Source organism: Melozone crissalis, unplaced genomic scaffold, assembly GCF_028551555.1.
Source record: "Melozone crissalis strain CALT ecotype California unplaced genomic scaffold, PUWL_Pcris_2 ptg000075l_1, whole genome shotgun sequence".
In the NCBI taxonomy this organism is placed as follows: Eukaryota; Metazoa; Chordata; class Aves; order Passeriformes; family Passerellidae; genus Melozone; species Melozone crissalis.
The window spans coordinates 1,246,474-1,265,631 of record NW_026535852.1 but is presented as its reverse complement, the minus strand read 5'-3'; the positions used below and the strand labels follow the sequence as shown (position 1 = coordinate 1,265,631).

General features: G+C 39.8%; 1 protein-coding gene across 3 annotated transcripts in view; it reads right to left on the bottom strand.

Annotated features, from left to right (window-relative positions):
- DSCAM (DS cell adhesion molecule) overlaps positions 1 to 19,158 on the bottom strand; it is a 467,981-nt gene that overhangs the window by 80,123 nt on the left and 368,700 nt on the right. For 2 of the 3 annotated variants that reach the window (XM_054290027.1, XM_054290028.1), the window contains exons 16-19: positions 17,932 to 18,002; positions 11,707 to 11,947; positions 9,892 to 10,038; positions 7,963 to 8,118 (exon numbers count right to left, since the gene is read on the bottom strand). In XM_054290027.1, coding sequence (XP_054146002.1) covers positions 7,963 to 8,118; positions 9,892 to 10,038; positions 11,707 to 11,947; positions 17,932 to 18,002 — 615 coding nt within the window. Of the gene's footprint in view, positions 1 to 7,962; positions 8,119 to 9,891; positions 10,039 to 11,706; positions 11,948 to 12,599; positions 12,673 to 17,931; positions 18,003 to 19,158 lie in introns of those variants that run through there. The other variant, XM_054290029.1, reaches the window with a different exon arrangement.

The following is a 19,158-nucleotide window of genomic DNA, read 5'->3' as shown; positions in this document are numbered from 1 at the left end:
GGAGCATGCCAGGGAGAAGGTTTGGGGGAGAAACTCTTCTTCAGAGGGTCCCAAAGCAGAACCTGCTACTTATGGTTAAACTTTTGTGAAATATCCCCTCCAGCCTGCATAAAATCACAGAATGAACCCAAGAATGGTTTGGGTTGGAAGGGAACTTAAATATCTTCCAAACCTCTGCCTTCCCCTAGATCAGGTTCCTCAGACCTTCATCCATCCTGGCCTAGGACACTTCCACTGAGAAACCTGTGTCAAGGCCTCACCACCCTCACAGTAAAGCACTTATTCCCCAGATCCAACCTAAATTCCCCCTTTCAGTTTGAATCCAAATGCACACGTGAAAATATCTTGTCCATGGTCACAGATACTGCCAAACAACACTTTATAATAATGGCCAGCTTTGAACACACAACCCGTGCCAAAGTGTTATAAATAATGCACATGTGGACAGTTTAATAGACATGCAGAGCAGAGCTGTGAATTTAATGAAGTGCAGGGTAAACGAGCAGTTTGCACTGCCTGGTGTGACCCATGGCCAGCAAGGGCCACAATGGATGTGTGAGCAGACATCTCCCCTCATAGAGTCCTTGTCCCTCGCCCTGCCCTCAGCAGCTCAGACCTCCCTCTGGCACTGCACAATATCTATTTCTCTAATTACAGCAGCTATCAACATAATACACAACAATACAAAGTTATCACAGAGAAATAGCTAAAAAGCCCCAAACCTCCTGTCTAAAACCAGTGGAAAACCTTCAGTTTAGAAATGCTAAAATCTTGCTGTTAATCTTAACTACATCCCTTTGCAGCCCTGCATTTTGGGAAAGGTTTTGATTTCATGAGCATATGCTGTTTTTCAAACACACATTACACTGTACAGTGCTCTCCAGCTTTGGAAACACTCTTTTACTAATGTGCAAAATTGCTAGATTTATTTTCCTGCACGCTGGAATATCACATTACACACAAGCTTGTATCCAAACAAAACAAGGGCTACATTTAATATCAGAATAAATGGGTTTAAAATTTCCTGAAAAATAACACCTTGTGTCAAAATATTTGAAAATATATTTTAAAAACTGTGAAAATATATAATTTGAAAGATATAATAGCACTGTGTGTGCTCAATATTTATGTCAAATTATTAAAATAGATAAGTTGTATTGATAATTGCTATGTGGGTTATTAAAGTCAAAATGAAACAATTTTCTGGACTTTGTTCTCTACAGAACTACTGCTTTGTGAGGAATCTGATATTTTTGTCTGCTTTCAAGTAAAACTACCAAAATGTTAAAATTTCCAGTGCAATTACCATTGTAATGCTTGATCAGCTTTACTTTCACAGAAAACAATTATTGTGCAGCAGAGGTACAAAATCCCTTGTCCTGATATTTTTAGATAAATTCTGTATCTTTGTTCTACCTCAACTAAGCAAGCAGATATTATGCTTCTACAGAACTTTGCCCATAAAGAGAAGTCAGCCACCCTGGGATCTAAATTTGCTCATCTTTTGTGTAAAAACAATGTGAGGAGACCCTCAATTTTATATCTGCATAGGTGGTCCTGGAATATGTGAGAAAATTGACAGGCACCACTCAGTGCAACTTCTGTGAATTTGCATTTTCTATTTATAATGTGCTGAGAGAGCTAATTAGGCATCAAGTGAGAACGTCATGATGATAATTGCATGCAAACCCAGCCCCTCACTGCAAAGGGGCTAATTCAGTTAGCAGCTCTATCCAATGCAGAGTAAATATTGATGCTTGACAGCATCCAACTTGTTATTTATACCCAGCTCATTAGAAATGCTATTTGCTCCTGCTGCTGAGGAGTGAAAGCTGGCTCTCCAGGGTAATTACCTAACCCACAGGAGGATTCCTTTATGGATAGCAATGTTTTCTGGAAATCACAGCAAATAGATGGATGAGGTTAATGCAATTTATTGTTAAATTAGGGTGTGATCTATAGGGACAGGTTCTGATGGTAATTGGTCATGGCTGTCGAGTGTTGAGGGATTAACTCAGAATTCATCTGGCATTTTCCAGTCATTGGGCCTATGTGGGAAACATTCCTTGGCATTGCTGTGTTGCTGTTTGGTGTGAGACCAGCACAAAGAGGGGCCAGAAAGAAAGTCAGGAAGCCACATAGTGAAATTTTCAACCCAGGGACCTCTGCACCTCACTGGGTTGGAGTCAGGCAGCAGTTTTTGCAGCGTTGGCAAAATTATTCTGATTACTCATTTTTTAGTCCTCCTATTGCAGCACTGCTGGGTTGTGCACATGAAAGCTGTGTGTCATTCCACTGTGTGTGTGGAAGTGTTTACATTTCCTTGGAAGGAATCCTGTAGAATCTCATCTGGTGCTCCACAGATCCCCACTGTCCTCTGTCCAGAGGGTAAAGTCATTGGTCAAATCCATCCTCTGAATCTCATAACAGCTATCTCAGCATCAACTGAAGCATTTCTTACTAAACTGGGTTCCTTGGACATCTGGAGAAGTTGTGGTTGGCTGTGGCATTCACATTCCCTGAATGTGATTCCTTCGCCCAGGGCTTTTCTCCTGGGAAGCCGAGAGGCCTCAGAGAAAAAGAAAATAATTCTTGTCTCATTTGCTTCTCCTGTGTTGTGCTCACGTGGAATGTGTTTGGAGATTGTTTACCCACAGGTGATTGTTTCATTGGATTCTGCTGTGAGTTGTTTTCAATCATTGGCCAACCAGTGCCAAGCTGTGTTGGGACTCTAGAAAGAGTCACGAGTTTTCATTATTATCTTTTTAGCATTCAGTAAGTATCTTTTCTGTATTCTTTAGTATAGTTTGGTATTCTTTAATATAATATAGTATAATAAAGTAATAAATTAGCCTTCTGAGAACATGGAGTCAGATTCATCATTCTCTTCCCTGGAGTGGACCTGCATTTTCAATAGTTGGGGAATGTGGTGCCTGCTTGATCCTGGAGAGGAAAATCCTAAGCCTTGCCAAGCAAACTAAAGGTATTTTCCCTCCTTGCCATTGCATCCCCAGCCTTTCAGGCTTCAGTCATTACAAGCCAGCAGTATCAGGAGACCAGAGCTGCCTTATTGAATTCTCCCTGGACCTTTATTCAGCACACTGACTCCCACAGCTCCCAGAAATACAAACTGAATTTGCACAATGCCATAGATCCTTTTTTGTTTTCCCCCCCATAATCACCGGGGCTAAAACTATGGTGAGAAGCTGAGGATTGCTTCTAAACAACTTTGCAGCCTTCCAGGGAGCAGATGTGGCAAATTTAAGATCAAAGATGGCCTCATTCTCCAGCTAGCAAGGCTTTGAAAAACACGGAAATAGCATCCTGCTTTCATGTGGAGGAGAACACTTTGTATTCCTGACAGTGCAAGTGAAATGCTAAAGCAGAGCAGGCAATTATCCTGATACGACAGGGCTGGGAACCAGCATTTAGATGTGCCAGATAATGGGGAGGAGCTCCAGGAACTTTCTCATTCTCCTTTTCATAAGCAGAGAGATTATCACCATTTTTCTTCACAGTACCGAGCAGCAGGGAGGCAAATGCACAGACTGTGGTGCATTTAAAGAGTGATACAGAAAATAAATCAGAAATCTGAGCCTTGTTCTGTAACAGGGTTTTAATTCTGCACGACACGGGACTATTCCATAGCTGGCTGCACTTAGAAAAACCAAAATAAATGCAGCTCCTGACTGCTGCCTGTTTGTTCATACAGATATTCCACCTACAATGCAGATCTATGCCAGCCAAAACACATCCACACGTGAATTTACTCTGAACTGGCCTCTTATTAAGCACACCCCTTCTATTAAATCCTGCCAGTTTCCCAAGGGGAACATTTGCTATTCTGTGCCTTTTGCTTTTTAGTCAAAAAGATAAAATTGGAGATCTTTACCACTAGAAAAAAAAAGTGCTTTAAGGGGTCATCAAGGGAAATTTTTCATCCCAGAGCCCAGTCACCCTCATCAGCTGAACAAACCCAAGCAGAGCTCTGCTCCAAGGAGTACTGATCATGCACCTGGCTGGATTTCTGCTTACTCATTTCAGAATAAATGTAAACTTGCCAGATGCTGTCTGTGCCTCTCGTGCCCATGGTGAGGAAGCTTGGTACCCAGGGAGAGGAAGGAGAGGAGGAAAATCTCTTTGGATTCAGCAGAATGGGGCTGGCAGAGGGATTTGGGATTATTTTCCCTTCCTTCCTGTTGCAGCTTTTGCCTGGCTCTGAATGCCAGAGAGCTGGAAGCACAGCACTGCTGCTAAAATCCTCCTGTGGCACTGCCAGCCCAGATGCCACTCTGACAGACACCCAGAGCAAATTCCCAGCTGCAGGAAGCTCTCCTGGCACGGGGCTCTGGGTCTGTGTCCTCCCAAGGTCAGGGCACTGCTGCCAGCCAAGGTGCTGTGTCACGTTCCAGGCTTGGTCAGGCAGCAAATTCCTTGTTTCAACCGTAGTTTGCTCATGTTGCATTTGCAGCATAGGAGCAGAGAGGGAATTTGTGACACACACTCCCTCTTGCTGCAAAACAGAGAAGCCTTTCAAACTGCATTTTGATCACAGCAGGGAAAAGAATTGGAAGAGCTGCTTTAATTTCTAATGGTTTATTAAAGCAAGTCTCCAGGTAAAAAGGATGAGCAGCTTATTAAAAACTGTAAAGTGGAAAAGGTAATGGATAAAACCAGAATGATTTTTAAAAATTGGACATTTCTTCTTGGATTATTTTTTCTACCAGGAGGAATTCCAAAAAGAGCAATATTTTTTCTGAAGTCAGCTTTCAAGAAAGGAGGAGGGGGAAAGCTAGATACACCCCCTAAATATGATCACATTGAAAGGAAAGCTCATTTCTTGAAAGCTCCTTTCCTATTATTTGCTTGAGTTGTTCCCATTTCCTTTGCTGATCAGCAGCAGTGTCTGACCTCTGGTGTCTAAAATCAGTATCAAACATTACAAAAAAATCAAAGTATCAAGGCATTCCATCCAGGATTCACTTGCTGAGTTACCCTTAGAAGTATCAAGCCTGCTGAAGAAATTTAGGATTGATGTCTTTAGCTGAACACCAACAGAGAAGTCACAGGAGGCCCCAGCTGGCTTTTCCAGCAGCAGAGGAAAATGCTGCACCATTGATTTTACAAAGAAAAGTTTCCTCTCATTTAAAAAAAATGAAAAAAAGAGAATGGAATTAATGATCAGATATGGCCTCATAGCAATAATGATGTGGAGGGTTTGGCAGCCACTTAAAAATATCCCAGATTTTCAGATTTTATTAGAGCAGGGTGGAATATCTTGTGCCATAATTGTAGCCAGAGAAGGTCCAGTTCTAAGCTCTGTTAGGATTCCAATTAATTTATCTCACACGACAAGGAAATGCTTAAACTCACTTCAGGGCAGAATCTTTTAAGTGCACTGGAATTACTCCTACTGAAAAATCCTCTACAGAATATTTTCCTTAGAAAATGACAGTGGAAATGTACCTTTCTCTGAGGAATGGGGTACCTGTTTGGTGCACAGTTTGCCAATGTGAATGCTCTTTTCCTCTTTAATTTCCACACCCTTCAGGATGTTTAGATCCAGGATTTTGGGTATGGCTTATGCAGGTCTCTGTACATTCCACTCAAAACCTTTCCTGCCCTTAGTAAAAAGTTGTGAAGCTGAAGCTGAATATGAAATAACTGTATTTTCTGGAACACCTTTCCACTTAGTTTCCTGGACAAAAGATTTAATGAATGCAACCAGTGTGACGCATCAGAAAATCTCTGGGAAGTTTCATCAGGCTGTCCCAGGGCGAGTTATTGCTGAGCTGCAGGAGGAGTAAAGGTGAGAGGTGAGCTTTGCACAGCTCCAAACACAGTCTGAGCAATGTGCTCCCCTCCCCAGGGCCTGTCTGATCCCAGGATGGAGACAGCAAAGGAGTCACCACCAAGAACTGGGATGAGCAAATGAGGCTGGGCTAGGGGGAAGAAAAGACAAAGATGATGACAGAGATGATGGAGGAGATGGAGGAGGAGGAGAAGAAGAGAGAAGGAGAAGGAGAAGGAAGAGGAAGAGAAGGAGGAGAAGAAGGAGAAGGAGGACAAGGAGAAGAAATATTTGAGGCTTCTGACATGAACCAGATATCCCAGCCTGTCCCCAAGCTCCTGGAGCAGTGTGGGACATTACTCCTGGCTCCTGGTGGATTAATCCCATTCTCAAGGCTCAGGGCTGAGAGCCTTTGTGTTCAGAGAAAATTCAGTTTTGCTATGCTGGGATTTACTTGACAAAAAGTAACTTGAAAATGCAGCATGTGTTTTACAGTTCTCTTGCATTTTAGATTTTACATTTTAGATCTTTTTTCATTGAAATAAATCCATCTACTTCCAAGCACTAGGTGTGCCAAGAGCATCTGAGTCAGGACCTGGGTGCTCCAAAGTAACTGTTAAAGGACTTCAGGCTGATATCAGGATGTTCAGTATTTGAGACACACAAGTCTAGAGCTGAGCAATTTTCATTTACTACATCCCCTGGATACAGCTACAGCTGGGGCCAGGTGACCTCACAATGTATGGAAATTTTAGTATGAGTCCCTTAATATTTAATTGGAAAAAAATTAATAACTTTATTCACATAAATTTTTATTGGAAAAAAAAAGCACAGAATTCCTCAAGTCAGTTAATTTACTGAACCTGCTCTCTTGTCACTTTTGTAAATCTTATTACAAATAAAAAAATTGGCATGTATATTCATATATTCACGAGTGATCAATAAAGTGGATGAACAAGAAAGGAAAATCCATTGACTAATTTCCTTGAAAACATATTGTATAACTCACAGGAGAATTTACAAATTAAACATTATTCAAGTAACCTCATTGAGAGGACTGTGGGCATTTTTATCTGTACCATAAAAAGTCTTGATCCAGTTTTTCAAAAGCATTTAGGGGATCAAAAAATACATTTGTACATCTCATGGTATTTTCAAAGCCTTAAAAAAGGTTAGGGACAAAACCTCCCCTGAATTTGGAATTTCAGTGCTCCAGAAATAGATCAGTGCATAGCATCCTACTGAGGCAACCTGAAGTGATTATAACAGTTACAATAAAGTGATTATAGGATCTCACGTGTCAGTGTCTGTGGATGATTAAAAGTTTCTCAAACTTTCAGCATTAGAAATTGAATTTTCTATGCTTTTGTCTAGGAAAAAATGGTAGAAAAATTTTTTGTTCTTTATTTTGCTTTTCAGGGAAGAGATATTTGGAGGATTTATATACATATATGTATATATATGTGTGTGTGCATATATATATATCTGTATGTATAGTGAAAAAATATTCGTAGTGGGATCTAAGTAATATAAGATAGTTCCAGAACAGTCTGTCCTCCTTTCCCCATTTTCATAGAATATCAGAATGGTTTGGAAAGGAGCTTAAAGATCATCCAATTCCACCCCTACCCTGGCAGGGACACCTCCCACTGTCCCAGGCTGCTCCAGCCCCAGTGTCCAACCTGGCCTTGGGCACTGCCAGGGATCCAGGGGCAGCCACAGCTGCTCTGGGAATTCCATCCCAGCCCTGCCCACCCTGCCAGGGAACAATTCTTCATTCCCAAGGTCCCATCTACTACTACTCTCTGTTAGTCTGAAGCCATTCCCCATTGTCCTGTCCCTCCAGGCCCTTGTGAATCTTCTGTTTCCATCTTTCTCGTCAGCTCCTCCAGGCCCTGCAAGGCCACCCTGAGCTCAGCCCAAAGCTTCTCCTGTGCAGGTGAGCAATGCCAGCTGTGCCAGCCTTTCCTGCCAGCAGAGCTGCTCCATCCCTCTGCTCATCCTGGAGCCTCCTCTGGGCTCTCTGCAGCAGCTCCAGCTCCTCCCTGCGCTGGGCCCAGGGCTGAGTTCTCAATCTCTGCATGCCTGAGAAATGTTTTTACATAAAATATGTGCCTGAGACAAAAAGACATTTCCTGGAAGCAGGAATGGAAGGTGCTTTCACTCCTTACCATCCTCCTTAGTGCGGGTGAAAATCTGCTCGCTCCTCACTCCATCCCCAGCCCGGGTGAAAGCCAACACCTGGATGCTGTAGTTGGTGTATTTTTCCAAACCATCCAGCTCCAGGGATGGCTGGGTAGTAGTGACATTCTTTATCTCTCCCAGCTCTATAAAACAAAATGAAATAAAAAGGAAGTGGAGTTATTACCAACTTCACTCTTCTTCCAGGTGTTGATACCTGCTGTGGAAATCTTGCGTGTCCCGGACAAGGAACGCTTCATTATTGCAGAACAGCAATGAATTTTAATGAATTACAATTAATTCATTTAAGTCCTGACCTCTTACCACTTGAAGCAGACCCATTTTTCATTTCAAACTCTTTTTTTTGTTGCAATTTAAAAAAAAAATATATGATGAAGAGAATTGAAGAAATTCTACAAGTAATGAGATTTTTCATAAAGAACAGATAACAAGAAGAGATTATTGTGAAACATCCCCTAAAGAAAAAAAAATGAGAATGTTGGTTATCTTCATAAAGATTTTCTGGTTATGAGAAAGACCATTTCTCATAAGGAAAATGAAGAAAATGTCCCCTTTATTTTAAAATATGCAGCAAGTGCTGCTGCAAACCACTTGATAGCAGCAATAGTGGCTTACAATAGATTTAAACACAGTAAAATCAGATTTACATACAGAAACATGATGCACTTCGTATTAATCTTTTTTCTTTTTTTGCAGCAAACTAAGAAGTACAACCCATATGGCAAAAAAGAGCTTTAAACATATTTGGGGCAGCAAATAAAGTTGAATAAATCAAGAAAATCCAGTTTTAAGCATGGCATGAACATCATCTTTTTCATCATGTTGTGAGACATCACATAGGAGCTTAGATGTGATAATATCCACACAGGATCTGATCCAAAACTACAGGCATCACTGTAAACATTTAATTTTATGCCTTACATGTTTACATTTTTTCTGTATGCTTCTCATACATTTTTAATCTTTATTTTTAAAGGATTTGGTTGATTTCCAAATATTTTTGAGGCTACCATAACCAGCAGGGACAATGGGCCTCTGAGTTCTATTTCCACTCTAAATTCCCCTTTCCACACTAACAGAGGCCAGGATTTGCACAATTGCAGGTTAGAGTGAACTGTGGTTCTGCTGGATGAAAGGAAAGAAGGGAGACAGCTGTGAAAAATCCACAGGGCAAATAGGAATAAAGTCATGTGCATTTCAAACCTACTAATTTGTTTAATTTACAAAAGAGGGCCATATGTGGAATTATCATCATGCAATAAATTGCAGATTAGGAAAGCATCACAATTCTCCTTTGATCCTTTCACTCAGTCTCTGCTCTGGAGCCTATTTCCCCAAGAATTATGCTAAGAGAAAAAGCTGGCATGGAAATAACAAGCTTTTCCCAGAGACATTTCCTTCTTTTGCCCTCAGCAAAAAATTCTTCCATCTTTTTTCCTCAGGAGAGGAAATGCATCCTATGAAAAAATAAGTGATAGTATATCGACTAGGCAAAGAGATAAGCAACAAAATTATAGTGAAAATCAGGTTTGGGCTGGTTTGTTCTAGATCCATGTCACCATTCTTAAACAAAATCTCAAAAGTCCATTAAAAAAACTCAAAAGTCCATTAAAAAAAACCTCAAAATCCATTCTGGACTCTGTACCTGAGGTGAAATTTGCTCAGGTTGTGTTGGGTACCATGGGAGTTTTGCAAACCCATGGTGGGAGCCTTCCCTGAGGTTCCTCCAGGCAGCTTTGCTGCTCTGTTCAGCCTCTAGGGAAACCTACTCCCTCACAGATAGACAAAGTTTTCTCTAAACCAAGAAGAAAAGAGAGTAAAATGCCTTCACACCAGAGAGAAAATGATATAAAGGCCACATACAGCTTTTTGCTTGGTAATAGGTTGGTGTTTCTCACCTCCATCCAAGAGGTTGGCCCAGTAGATAACCCTGAATCCCTGCAGGATCCCATTCAGGGTTTCCTTTGCCAGCGTTGACCAGGAAATGGAGATGGTTTCTGGGGATGTGGCAGTGGCTTGCACATTCCCTGGAGGGCAACTGGGCACTGCAATAAGAGATTCACCATTTTAATACAATGAAAACAACTCAATATTCATATTTTAGCTAACCTTTATTTTCCCCTCCATCACACCACACAATATTTAATTACCATTACACATTTTAACAATGCAAATCCTTTATTCTTGCTGCAATCCACATGTTTCTGCAAGTGCAGCTGTTTTCCCTGGAATGACTTTTGATGTACTGTTTCCCTACTTGCTGACTTGTCTTTTAATTGGCTTTTTGTTGCTTCTTTTGAAATATAATTGTGTTCTGACACTGCAATGTGTAGAACATTCTGTAAGCAATTTAAATATATTTTTTAAAGTTCACAGCCAAATTTGCATCTTTGTGGACAATTCTGACGTCCCTTTAATTTGGTGGAGGAAGAAAAAAAGTGGGCACATCTTTAAAAAACGTAGGAAAAAATGGTCATAATATATTTTTGCTGATATTTAAAAATACTGGGAAAAATAAAACAAATCTAAGGCATCTTCTGTTGGCCACTTAGTGTCAAAGCAATACAGCAGTATTAGTTACTGGCATTGCTTTTAAAGTTCGTGGCATATTTAATTCAAAGAGGGACCCAAAATTGAGTGACAACCAAAAAAAATTCCAAGAAAAGCAAGCATGCTGGATTCTGAAGGAAAAAAAAATCCCATTTATTATAGTATAAAATATATATCTGTGTGAGCATGCTGCCTTTTGAGGTCTTGCAGCAAGCTGAGCCTAGAAACATTTAGAGTAAAAAAAGCTATCAGTCTTTCATGAATAGCCTGCCTCAAAATCTGTGGCTCTTGAGGATTTTAGATGTGTGATATTCCATTTTGTCAATGTAGAAGTCAGATTCCAAGCTGGCACTGTTTTCAGAACTCTGATGTTGATTTACAGTAGGTGAAAATCTGACTTGCATGGCCTTTAGGATTATTTGTTTTTATACTCCTCTAAAATACTGAACTCCTTGTTTTGGATATGGGATCATTCTCTTTTTCCGCTAGAGGACTCCCTCTCATTGTTTGAGAAGTACTTTTTATGCAGTTAGGAAAAAAAATAAATCTATATTGTTCCTTGGATTAGAGAGGGTGAATTTTGCCTCAGCAATGACTTTTCTGTCACTGGATATCCTTGAAAAAACACATATCTCTCTTATGATATAAGACAGTGCAGTACAAGAGCTCTGGTTACACAGCAGATTCATTTGGAAACAGCAGTAATCCAACAAAAAATACAATATTGCTTCACCTTTCAGAGCTTCACTTCTCAAAACTATGATGAGATCACTCTGGAGCAATGATGAGATCACAATAGTTGCAAATATGTGAACACCAGAGCATTTGGCTTCTTAATGAAACTTTTGGTCTCAGTCCACATCATTCATAGCAGGATATATCACACTAGTAGAGTTATTTTTATTTACCTGGTAAAATAAATTCCCCCTTGCAATGAAAATCAGACAAGCTCATTGAGCAGGCAACTTCCTACCTAAAGACTGGTCTGTTATCATCCCTACTTTCATCAGCACTAATCAAACAATAAATGTAACAACATAAAAAGATGAATAAATAAGAAAATGAGAATAAGTATAAAAAAGAGAAAATAAATGAATAAAATTAAGAAAAATAAGAATAAAATTAACAATATGTCCCATGAGAGTTGTTTGCCAAGGACCCACCGTCCTCAAGAGTTGTGGTGATGATTTCCTGAGAAGAAGGTCCAATCCCAGCCCGGTTACAGGCCTGCACCACCATGCCATACTGGGTGAATTTTTTCAGGTTATTCAGGGTATAAACCTCACTGTCCCCCGTGGTGTCAATGCTGATGATGTTGAACTGGAAATTTCCCCCCGCGCTGTATTCCCGATATCCTATCTGGTACCCACGGATGATTCCATTCTGCAAGTGCTTCTTTGGAGCCTGAACAGAAAATGGAAAGTTACACATAAAGTGCACACACCCAAAGTCAAGCTGGTTCCCCTAAAATTATTGGAAAAAAAAAAGTTTAATTTTAATTTTTTTCTTACTGAATGCAAGTCAATTTGTAGGCAACAATTCAGAATTATGTCCTACACCACCATGCCATACTGGGTGAATTTTTTCAATTTGTAAGCAACAATTTAGAAATATGCCCTGCACCACCATGCCATACTGGGTGAATTTTTTCAGGTTATTCAGACTATAAACCTCACTGTCTCCTGTGGTGTCAATGCTGATGATGTTGAACTCAGTGGAAATTTCCCCCCATGCTGTACTCTCAATATCCTATCTGGTACCCACGGATGATTCCATTCTGCAAGTGCTCCTTTGGAGTCTGAACAGAAAATGGAAAGTTGCACATTAAATGCACATTACCAAAGTCAGGTTGTTTCCCCTAAACTCACTGAAAGAAAAAAAAAAGTTTAACTTTTTTTTTCCCTACTGAATGCAAGTCAATTTGTAGGCAACAATTCAGAAATATGTCCTGCACCGCCATGCCATACTGGGTGAATTTTTTCAGGTTATTCAGACTATAAACCTCACTGTCTCCTGTGGTGTCAATGCTGATGATGTTGAACTAAGTGGAAATTTCCCCCCATGCTGTACTCTCAATATCCTATCTGGTACCCACGGATGATTCCATTCTGCAAGTGCTCCTTTGGAGTCTGAACAGAAAATGGAAAGTTGCACATTAAATGCACATTACCAAAGTCAGGTTGTTTCCCCTAAACTCACTGAAAGAAAAAAAAAGTTTAACTTTTTTTTTCCCTACTGAATGCAAGTCAATTTGTAGGCAACAATTCAGAAATATGTCCTGCACCACCATGCCATACTGGGTGAATTTTTTCAGGTTATTCAGGGTATAAACATCACTGTCCCCCATAGTGTCCATGCTGATGATGTTGAACTGGAAATTTCCCCCTGCACTGCACACCTGATGTCCTGTCTGGTACCCATGGATGATTCCATTCTGCATTGTTTCTCTGGAGCCTGAGCAGAAAAGGGAAATTTACACATGAAGTGCACATATACAAAGTCAAGTTGTTTCTTCTAAAATAATTAAAAAAAAAGTTTGACTTTTCTTTTCCCTACTGAATCCAAGTCAATTTGTAGGCAACAATTCAGAAATATGTCCTACACCACCATGCCATACTGGGAGAATTTTTTCAGGTTATTCAGACTATAAACCTCACTGTCTCCTGTGGTGTCAATGCTGATGATGTTGAACTAACTGGAAATATACCCCCTGGGCTGTACTCCTGATATCCTATCTGGTACCCATGGATTATTCCATTCTGCAAGTGCTTCTTTGGAGCCTGAGCAGAAAATGGAAAGTTATACATGAAGTGCACATATACAAAGTCAAGTTGTTTCCCCTAAGATCATTAAAAAAAAAAAAAAAGTTTAATTTTTTTTCCTACTAAATGCAAGTCAATTTGTAGGCAACAATTCAGAAATACTTCCTGCATGTGAAACAGCAACTTTTTTCAATCCTATAAATTTCAGGTATGTCTTTTTCAAATCTGTGATGAAAGACCTTTAAATGGTTCATGCACAGAAAAATCCAATACAGAGACATTTTTGATGGTGACTTTATGATGTTTTGTTCTCTTTTCAGGTAAATCAATCCAAACTGATTTGATAAGGGTATATTTGCATTCCAGGCCACCATTCACTACTAATTGTTTTTGCCAGCAGCCCCCACCATTCACTGGACCTTTAGGAAGGAATTTATTGATCTGTGCAAGGCAGGCACAGGAGTTTATTCAGTCCCATGCATTAGGAAAATTTTATTCTGTGCTTTGAAATATGCTTCTGTTCATTCAATGTGTAGTGTGGAAAGATGATTAGATAATGAGTGCTGAAGGCAACAATGATTTGGGAAGCAGGGATTTGCATACTGAATAGCTGCAATGTATCTGGCATTCAGGGATATGGACAGCACAAAATGGTTGGCCATAATTATGTGCCACGTTTCTCAGTGCAAGGTTCCCTGCTCCTCACTAGTGGAAATCATTTGTGTGCTCTGCAATATAAAATGTGATCTAGAGCAAAGCAGAGATTTTCAGCTCAGGGAAAAAGCCTGTCATTGACAGCAATGCCCACAAAAAATTATATTTAAATAGTAATGGACTAATTTCCATATATGATGATGTTCCTGCCTGATCTTCTATCTATATAAGGCATAATCAGTATATATATTTTAAGTATTAAGTATATGTATTTTATTATATATATTTTTATATGAATTTTAAGGCAGTTTTTAATCCAGGAGCAAAAATCTCTTTGCAATCCTCCAAACCTCTTTCAAGCTCCCAACAGATGCCCTCAAGCTCATCTGTCCCACTGCCCCACAAAAAAGGTCTTTGTGATGCAGTTTATCAGCAACAGGTGGGAGTGGCAGAAGCAGCAACTTCTGTTACTTCTACATCCCATTAAATCTCCTGAGAAACAGATTCTCAAGAAAAACACTCATTTCTGCCACAGGATCTGCCTGTTTTGGGGAATTTATACTCCACTGAAGATAACAAAACTAGGGTGAGGTTTGCCTTTCATCCACTACCATCAAAACCATTGCTCTGCAACGCACTCTCAAATTTAAAATGTGTGTCACTGTATGCAACTGACTGCCTGAATAATCTCTTCATATGTTTTTTTTCTCCCTCTTGCCTGAGAAACAGACACAGAACTTGAAGCGCTGATATAATTTCAATTCCCACTGTATCACTTTGATCAGATGTAGCTGATCAAATCAGCAGATTCAGATCTTGAGATCCTTGTAAGTCACATGGCAGGGATAACGATTGTGTTTTGGGAATCTAAGAGTATAATTGTGTCCTGTTTGAATATTTCTCTGGGTTTTTTGGTCAAAAACTCCCCAAATGCTTTAGAAACATACCTGCTATTTTATTATCAGAGCCCTTTGTAAGTGTGCTACCTATCCTGGACAATTCCATGGCTTTGTGATCTTTGAATGTTTGCAGAAGGAGGAACCTTTAATCTGAGGGTGGAAGCTGAGGTCAGATTGTTGTTGTTGTTCGAGTTCAGATAAATTCATAGAATCACTGAATGATTTGGGTTAGAAGGGACCCCAAAGCCCATCCAGTGCCACCCTTGCCATGGCAGGGACACCTTCCACTGTCCCAGGCTACTCCAACCCCAATGTCCAACCTGGCCTTGGGTAGAAAATTGAGTGAAACAACTTAGTGTTCTTGGGGAAAAATATTGTGAACCTTGTTCTATGTCAGTAGCCATAGAACATTATGAAAAAGTAAGTTTCAGTCCATACACTTTCTGCTTTTCTCACAGAATTCAGTATTTTAAAACGGTGTATCAATGACTTTTGTAAAGTGTGACATTCTGTAGTTTTGTGTGTGTGTAAATAGAAATAAAGAGGAAAAGGAATATTCCCCATGTCTAAATTTACCTAATGTAAAGTACTGCATGAAAAAATGAATATTTTCATGCTCTTTTCTAAATGAGTATTCCTGTTTAATTCCCATCATCTCTGCACCAGTTTAAACAACAAAAAAGTGGTGAGTTTTATTTACCAGCTCAGTCTGAAACCTGGAGTCTTATGTGGACACACAGATATTGGATTAAACAAATCACAGACCAACACAACTTTGCTTAACTGGGATTTTCTAAGAGGGGACTAAGACAAAACTTTAAATGAAGATTTACAGCTGCAGCAAGCTGCAGAAATGGGATTTCATACAAGATGAAAGATAATCAATGTGGTATTCCCTGCTCCTTTTGCTGTTATTGACACTGTGTTTTAATAAAGTTTGCCAGCTTTAAATATAACCATGGTTTGCACCACAATCCTGTTTGTTCAATGTCATCATAGCCTTTCATGGCTAAAGCTCCACATGCCTCCAAAATAAAAACTACCAAGGTCAGGTTCTTTTCTTGTTTTTTGGCTTCCATGACAACATAGGATTGATCTCTTCTTTATTCTTAATTACATTTTATTAGATATTCAATCAGTGCCTTCTGCACAGCACTGTAGGGACCTACCCAAAAGTTAGGATTCAGCATGGAACCAAACTGGATTATGTCTGTGGGACCACCTTAAAGTTCCTTTTTTGAGTAATGAACCAAAACTGCTCTGACCTGGACAAAACTGCAATAAGTCAAGGGAAGTAAAGTGGCTTGCTCCTGGTTTGGGACTTCTCAGTAGGGAAGAGAAGATTTTTAAATCAGCTTACAAATTGTCATTCAGGAAATAACTCTTCAAGTAAAGGTAGGACTACACAAGCTCTAACCCTGCACAGTGACCACCTTAAACTCATTTCAAATTGTGGAAATCCATCTCTCCCTTCAGCTCATGAGACCAGGCTAATGAAGTATGAACTAAATATATAATTCATTTCTTGAATATTTGTTATATTACATACTGAACTTTGCTTGACAAGAATTCTCAAACCAAACTACAAACACAATCTTGAGAACACAACCCCAGCACCTCATTTGATATCCTTCAATGTCAAACAACCCAGAGCCCAGGACACCCTCAGTTGTACTTGACGCATCCTTGAAGTACAAATTGAACTGTATTTTGGGCAGTTATTGAAATGTAGGGGTGGGAATTCTGTTTGTCCTGCAGCCGCCTGTTCAAATCTATCAAATTTGATGGCAGAACTTCACAAACAGCAGTTATGAATTCCAGCAATGGGCCAGTGGTGCCCATCTTCTCTTGCTGCTTTTAAAAACATTCCCCAAAGTGAACTTTCTGAAAAAGCAAACAAAGTCTTTCAATTCAGGCATAGAAGCTTGAAGATTATAGTTGACTTGATCAGATAGTCACAGTTAAGTGGTTTTAAAAAGGAAAAAACTGTTAAGAATTTATTTCAGTTGTTGAGAATCACTGTGCACCCCCGCATGGCTTCAAAAACTTTGTTTGCTCTACTGACTTTGTGTTGGATTTAAATTCATGTCTTTAAGTTCATTCTTGTGAACTTTTGGTTTTGGAAACCATTTGGTTTATACTGATATAAATTTATTGGTTTATACTGATATAAATTTAAGAAGTGGACAAGATCCAAGCATCAGCATTGATGCTGAGGTTCTGAACCTGCCTTTTAACCAACTGGCTTAAACATATAATATTTTCATTACTGTGCAATAAATAACCAATCACCCATAGTTATCTGGTTAATAAGCAGAACCTCACTGCTCCTGACTTTCTGATTAATCCATATATTAGGACAAAAGCCACATCACCCACATTTGCAGGAGTAATTAACATCAATATAGAAATTAATCATTATTTTTGTGTCATTTCAGCTCTTAACATTACATATTTAAGAAATGTGAATATATGGAATTATTAACACAATATACAAGCAGTATATATAATAAAACCATGGTTTAAGTATCTCTGATATCCTACCAAAACATTCAAAACTTTCTGTTATTGTCAAAATACTGGGAAAAACCTAGAAAAATTGGGTCACACAACATGCCACATTTTTTAATTATACCAGCTGATGATATTTTTATATTAATTACTCTTCATCAGTTCTCATGGACTATAACGAGACTCTCTCTCTATGCAGCAAAAATCTGTCCTGAAGTCTGCTGCAATGAGAAGAAGGTCCCACTGGTTCCAGTGGTTTCTGGGGAAGTTTTGCCCAGAACCACAGTGAAATTTTGTGAGTGTTCATTTCCTAAACCTGTGGCCTTATCTCTGAAATGAGAAAAAAGAAGGAAATGCAAGCAGCTGCTATTTTTACTCTCCAGGGGAAGGCTTTCTTTACATGACGCTCCCTTCAGTGGCAAATATTTTAAGATATGTTGGCAAAGGCATCTGTAATGTCTCTCCTAAATAAAAGAACCAAGGTCCAGTTGTTATAATACTCCCCTGAAAGCATCCAAATACTGACAGAGCCCATCTGATCCATGAATGTGTGAGTATTTACCTTCCAGGTGACTCTGATGCTCTGGGAAGATATAGGCTCAAGCTGCACATCCTGAGGTGGACCATCAGGGGCTGGAAAGAGAAGGAAAATGCATCAAAGGTGGCCCTCACAGCCCAAGGAATTCAGCATTTTACATAAAATTCAGCATTTCACCACCTTTACACCCCAGCTTCACAGAGGTTGGAGTCGGTGCCACATGGAAAACTTCGCCAAACAAAAGCAGGGCCAGGAATCTTCTGCATTCAGGTGTCATCTCTGGCCAACAGCAAAATACAACATGTACCGAAACATACCAAGCTGGCAAATTAAATGAACAGAATAAAATGAATAATAGTGGTTTTCTTGGCTAGAGATGCTCTCACAGTGATGTCTCTCCTTATCTGGAGATAGGCAAGGGGAATTCTCAGCAGTCACAACCCTGTGGGTGATGGAAAAGCAGCAGAGTTCATTTAAAGCAGGTGAGCCAGAAGCTCCTAATCCAGACAGAAAAGCAGCACAACCCATTTAAAGCAAGTAAACCAGGAGTTCCTAATCCTGCTTTCAACTTGTTGCAAATTTTCCAGTGGGATCCCCTTTGCTCATTGGAAACTGAGCACATTCAGACCAATATCAGATATTTTATACAAAATCCTTCACATTTTACACTCTTCCCCCTCCCCAGTAAGAGTTCCAGCCTGGAAATCTGACCAAAAAAAAAATAACTTCTAGGTGGGAAAGCCTTCTTTCAACTCTTGCCTGAGCCAGGGAAACTTTCATGGACCATCAACACGGTTCTAAAGGTGTGCAGGAGGCTTTAAATGTGAATGAAAAAAGAAGGAACCTCCTTGTCAGCTGGGCAGCTACAAAGCAGATCAGGATCAGCTGGGATTGAACAGAGATGTGCAGTAAATTGCTTGCTCGGTGAGGTAAATCACTGCAAAGGAAAGATCTGAGGAGAGGGATGGAGCCACCTCGAGCTGCTGCAGAGGGTTCCCTTGATGCAGAATACAGCCTCAGTAAAAGGTATTAAATTCAGTTTAATAGCAGGACAAAGGAAGGAAAGCAATGAACGGGGTGAGATGGAGCTGTTAGAGGTGGAGCAGCTATAAGTGACAGCTGTGGTGAAAGGAACCAGAACATTTTGCTTTAACTGATGGAAGCAGAGACACAGAATACAGCCTGTAATATGTTTAAGTTATTAAATATGTTCTATTCTCTGCTATTTCTGACTGTCCTTCTATGGGAAAT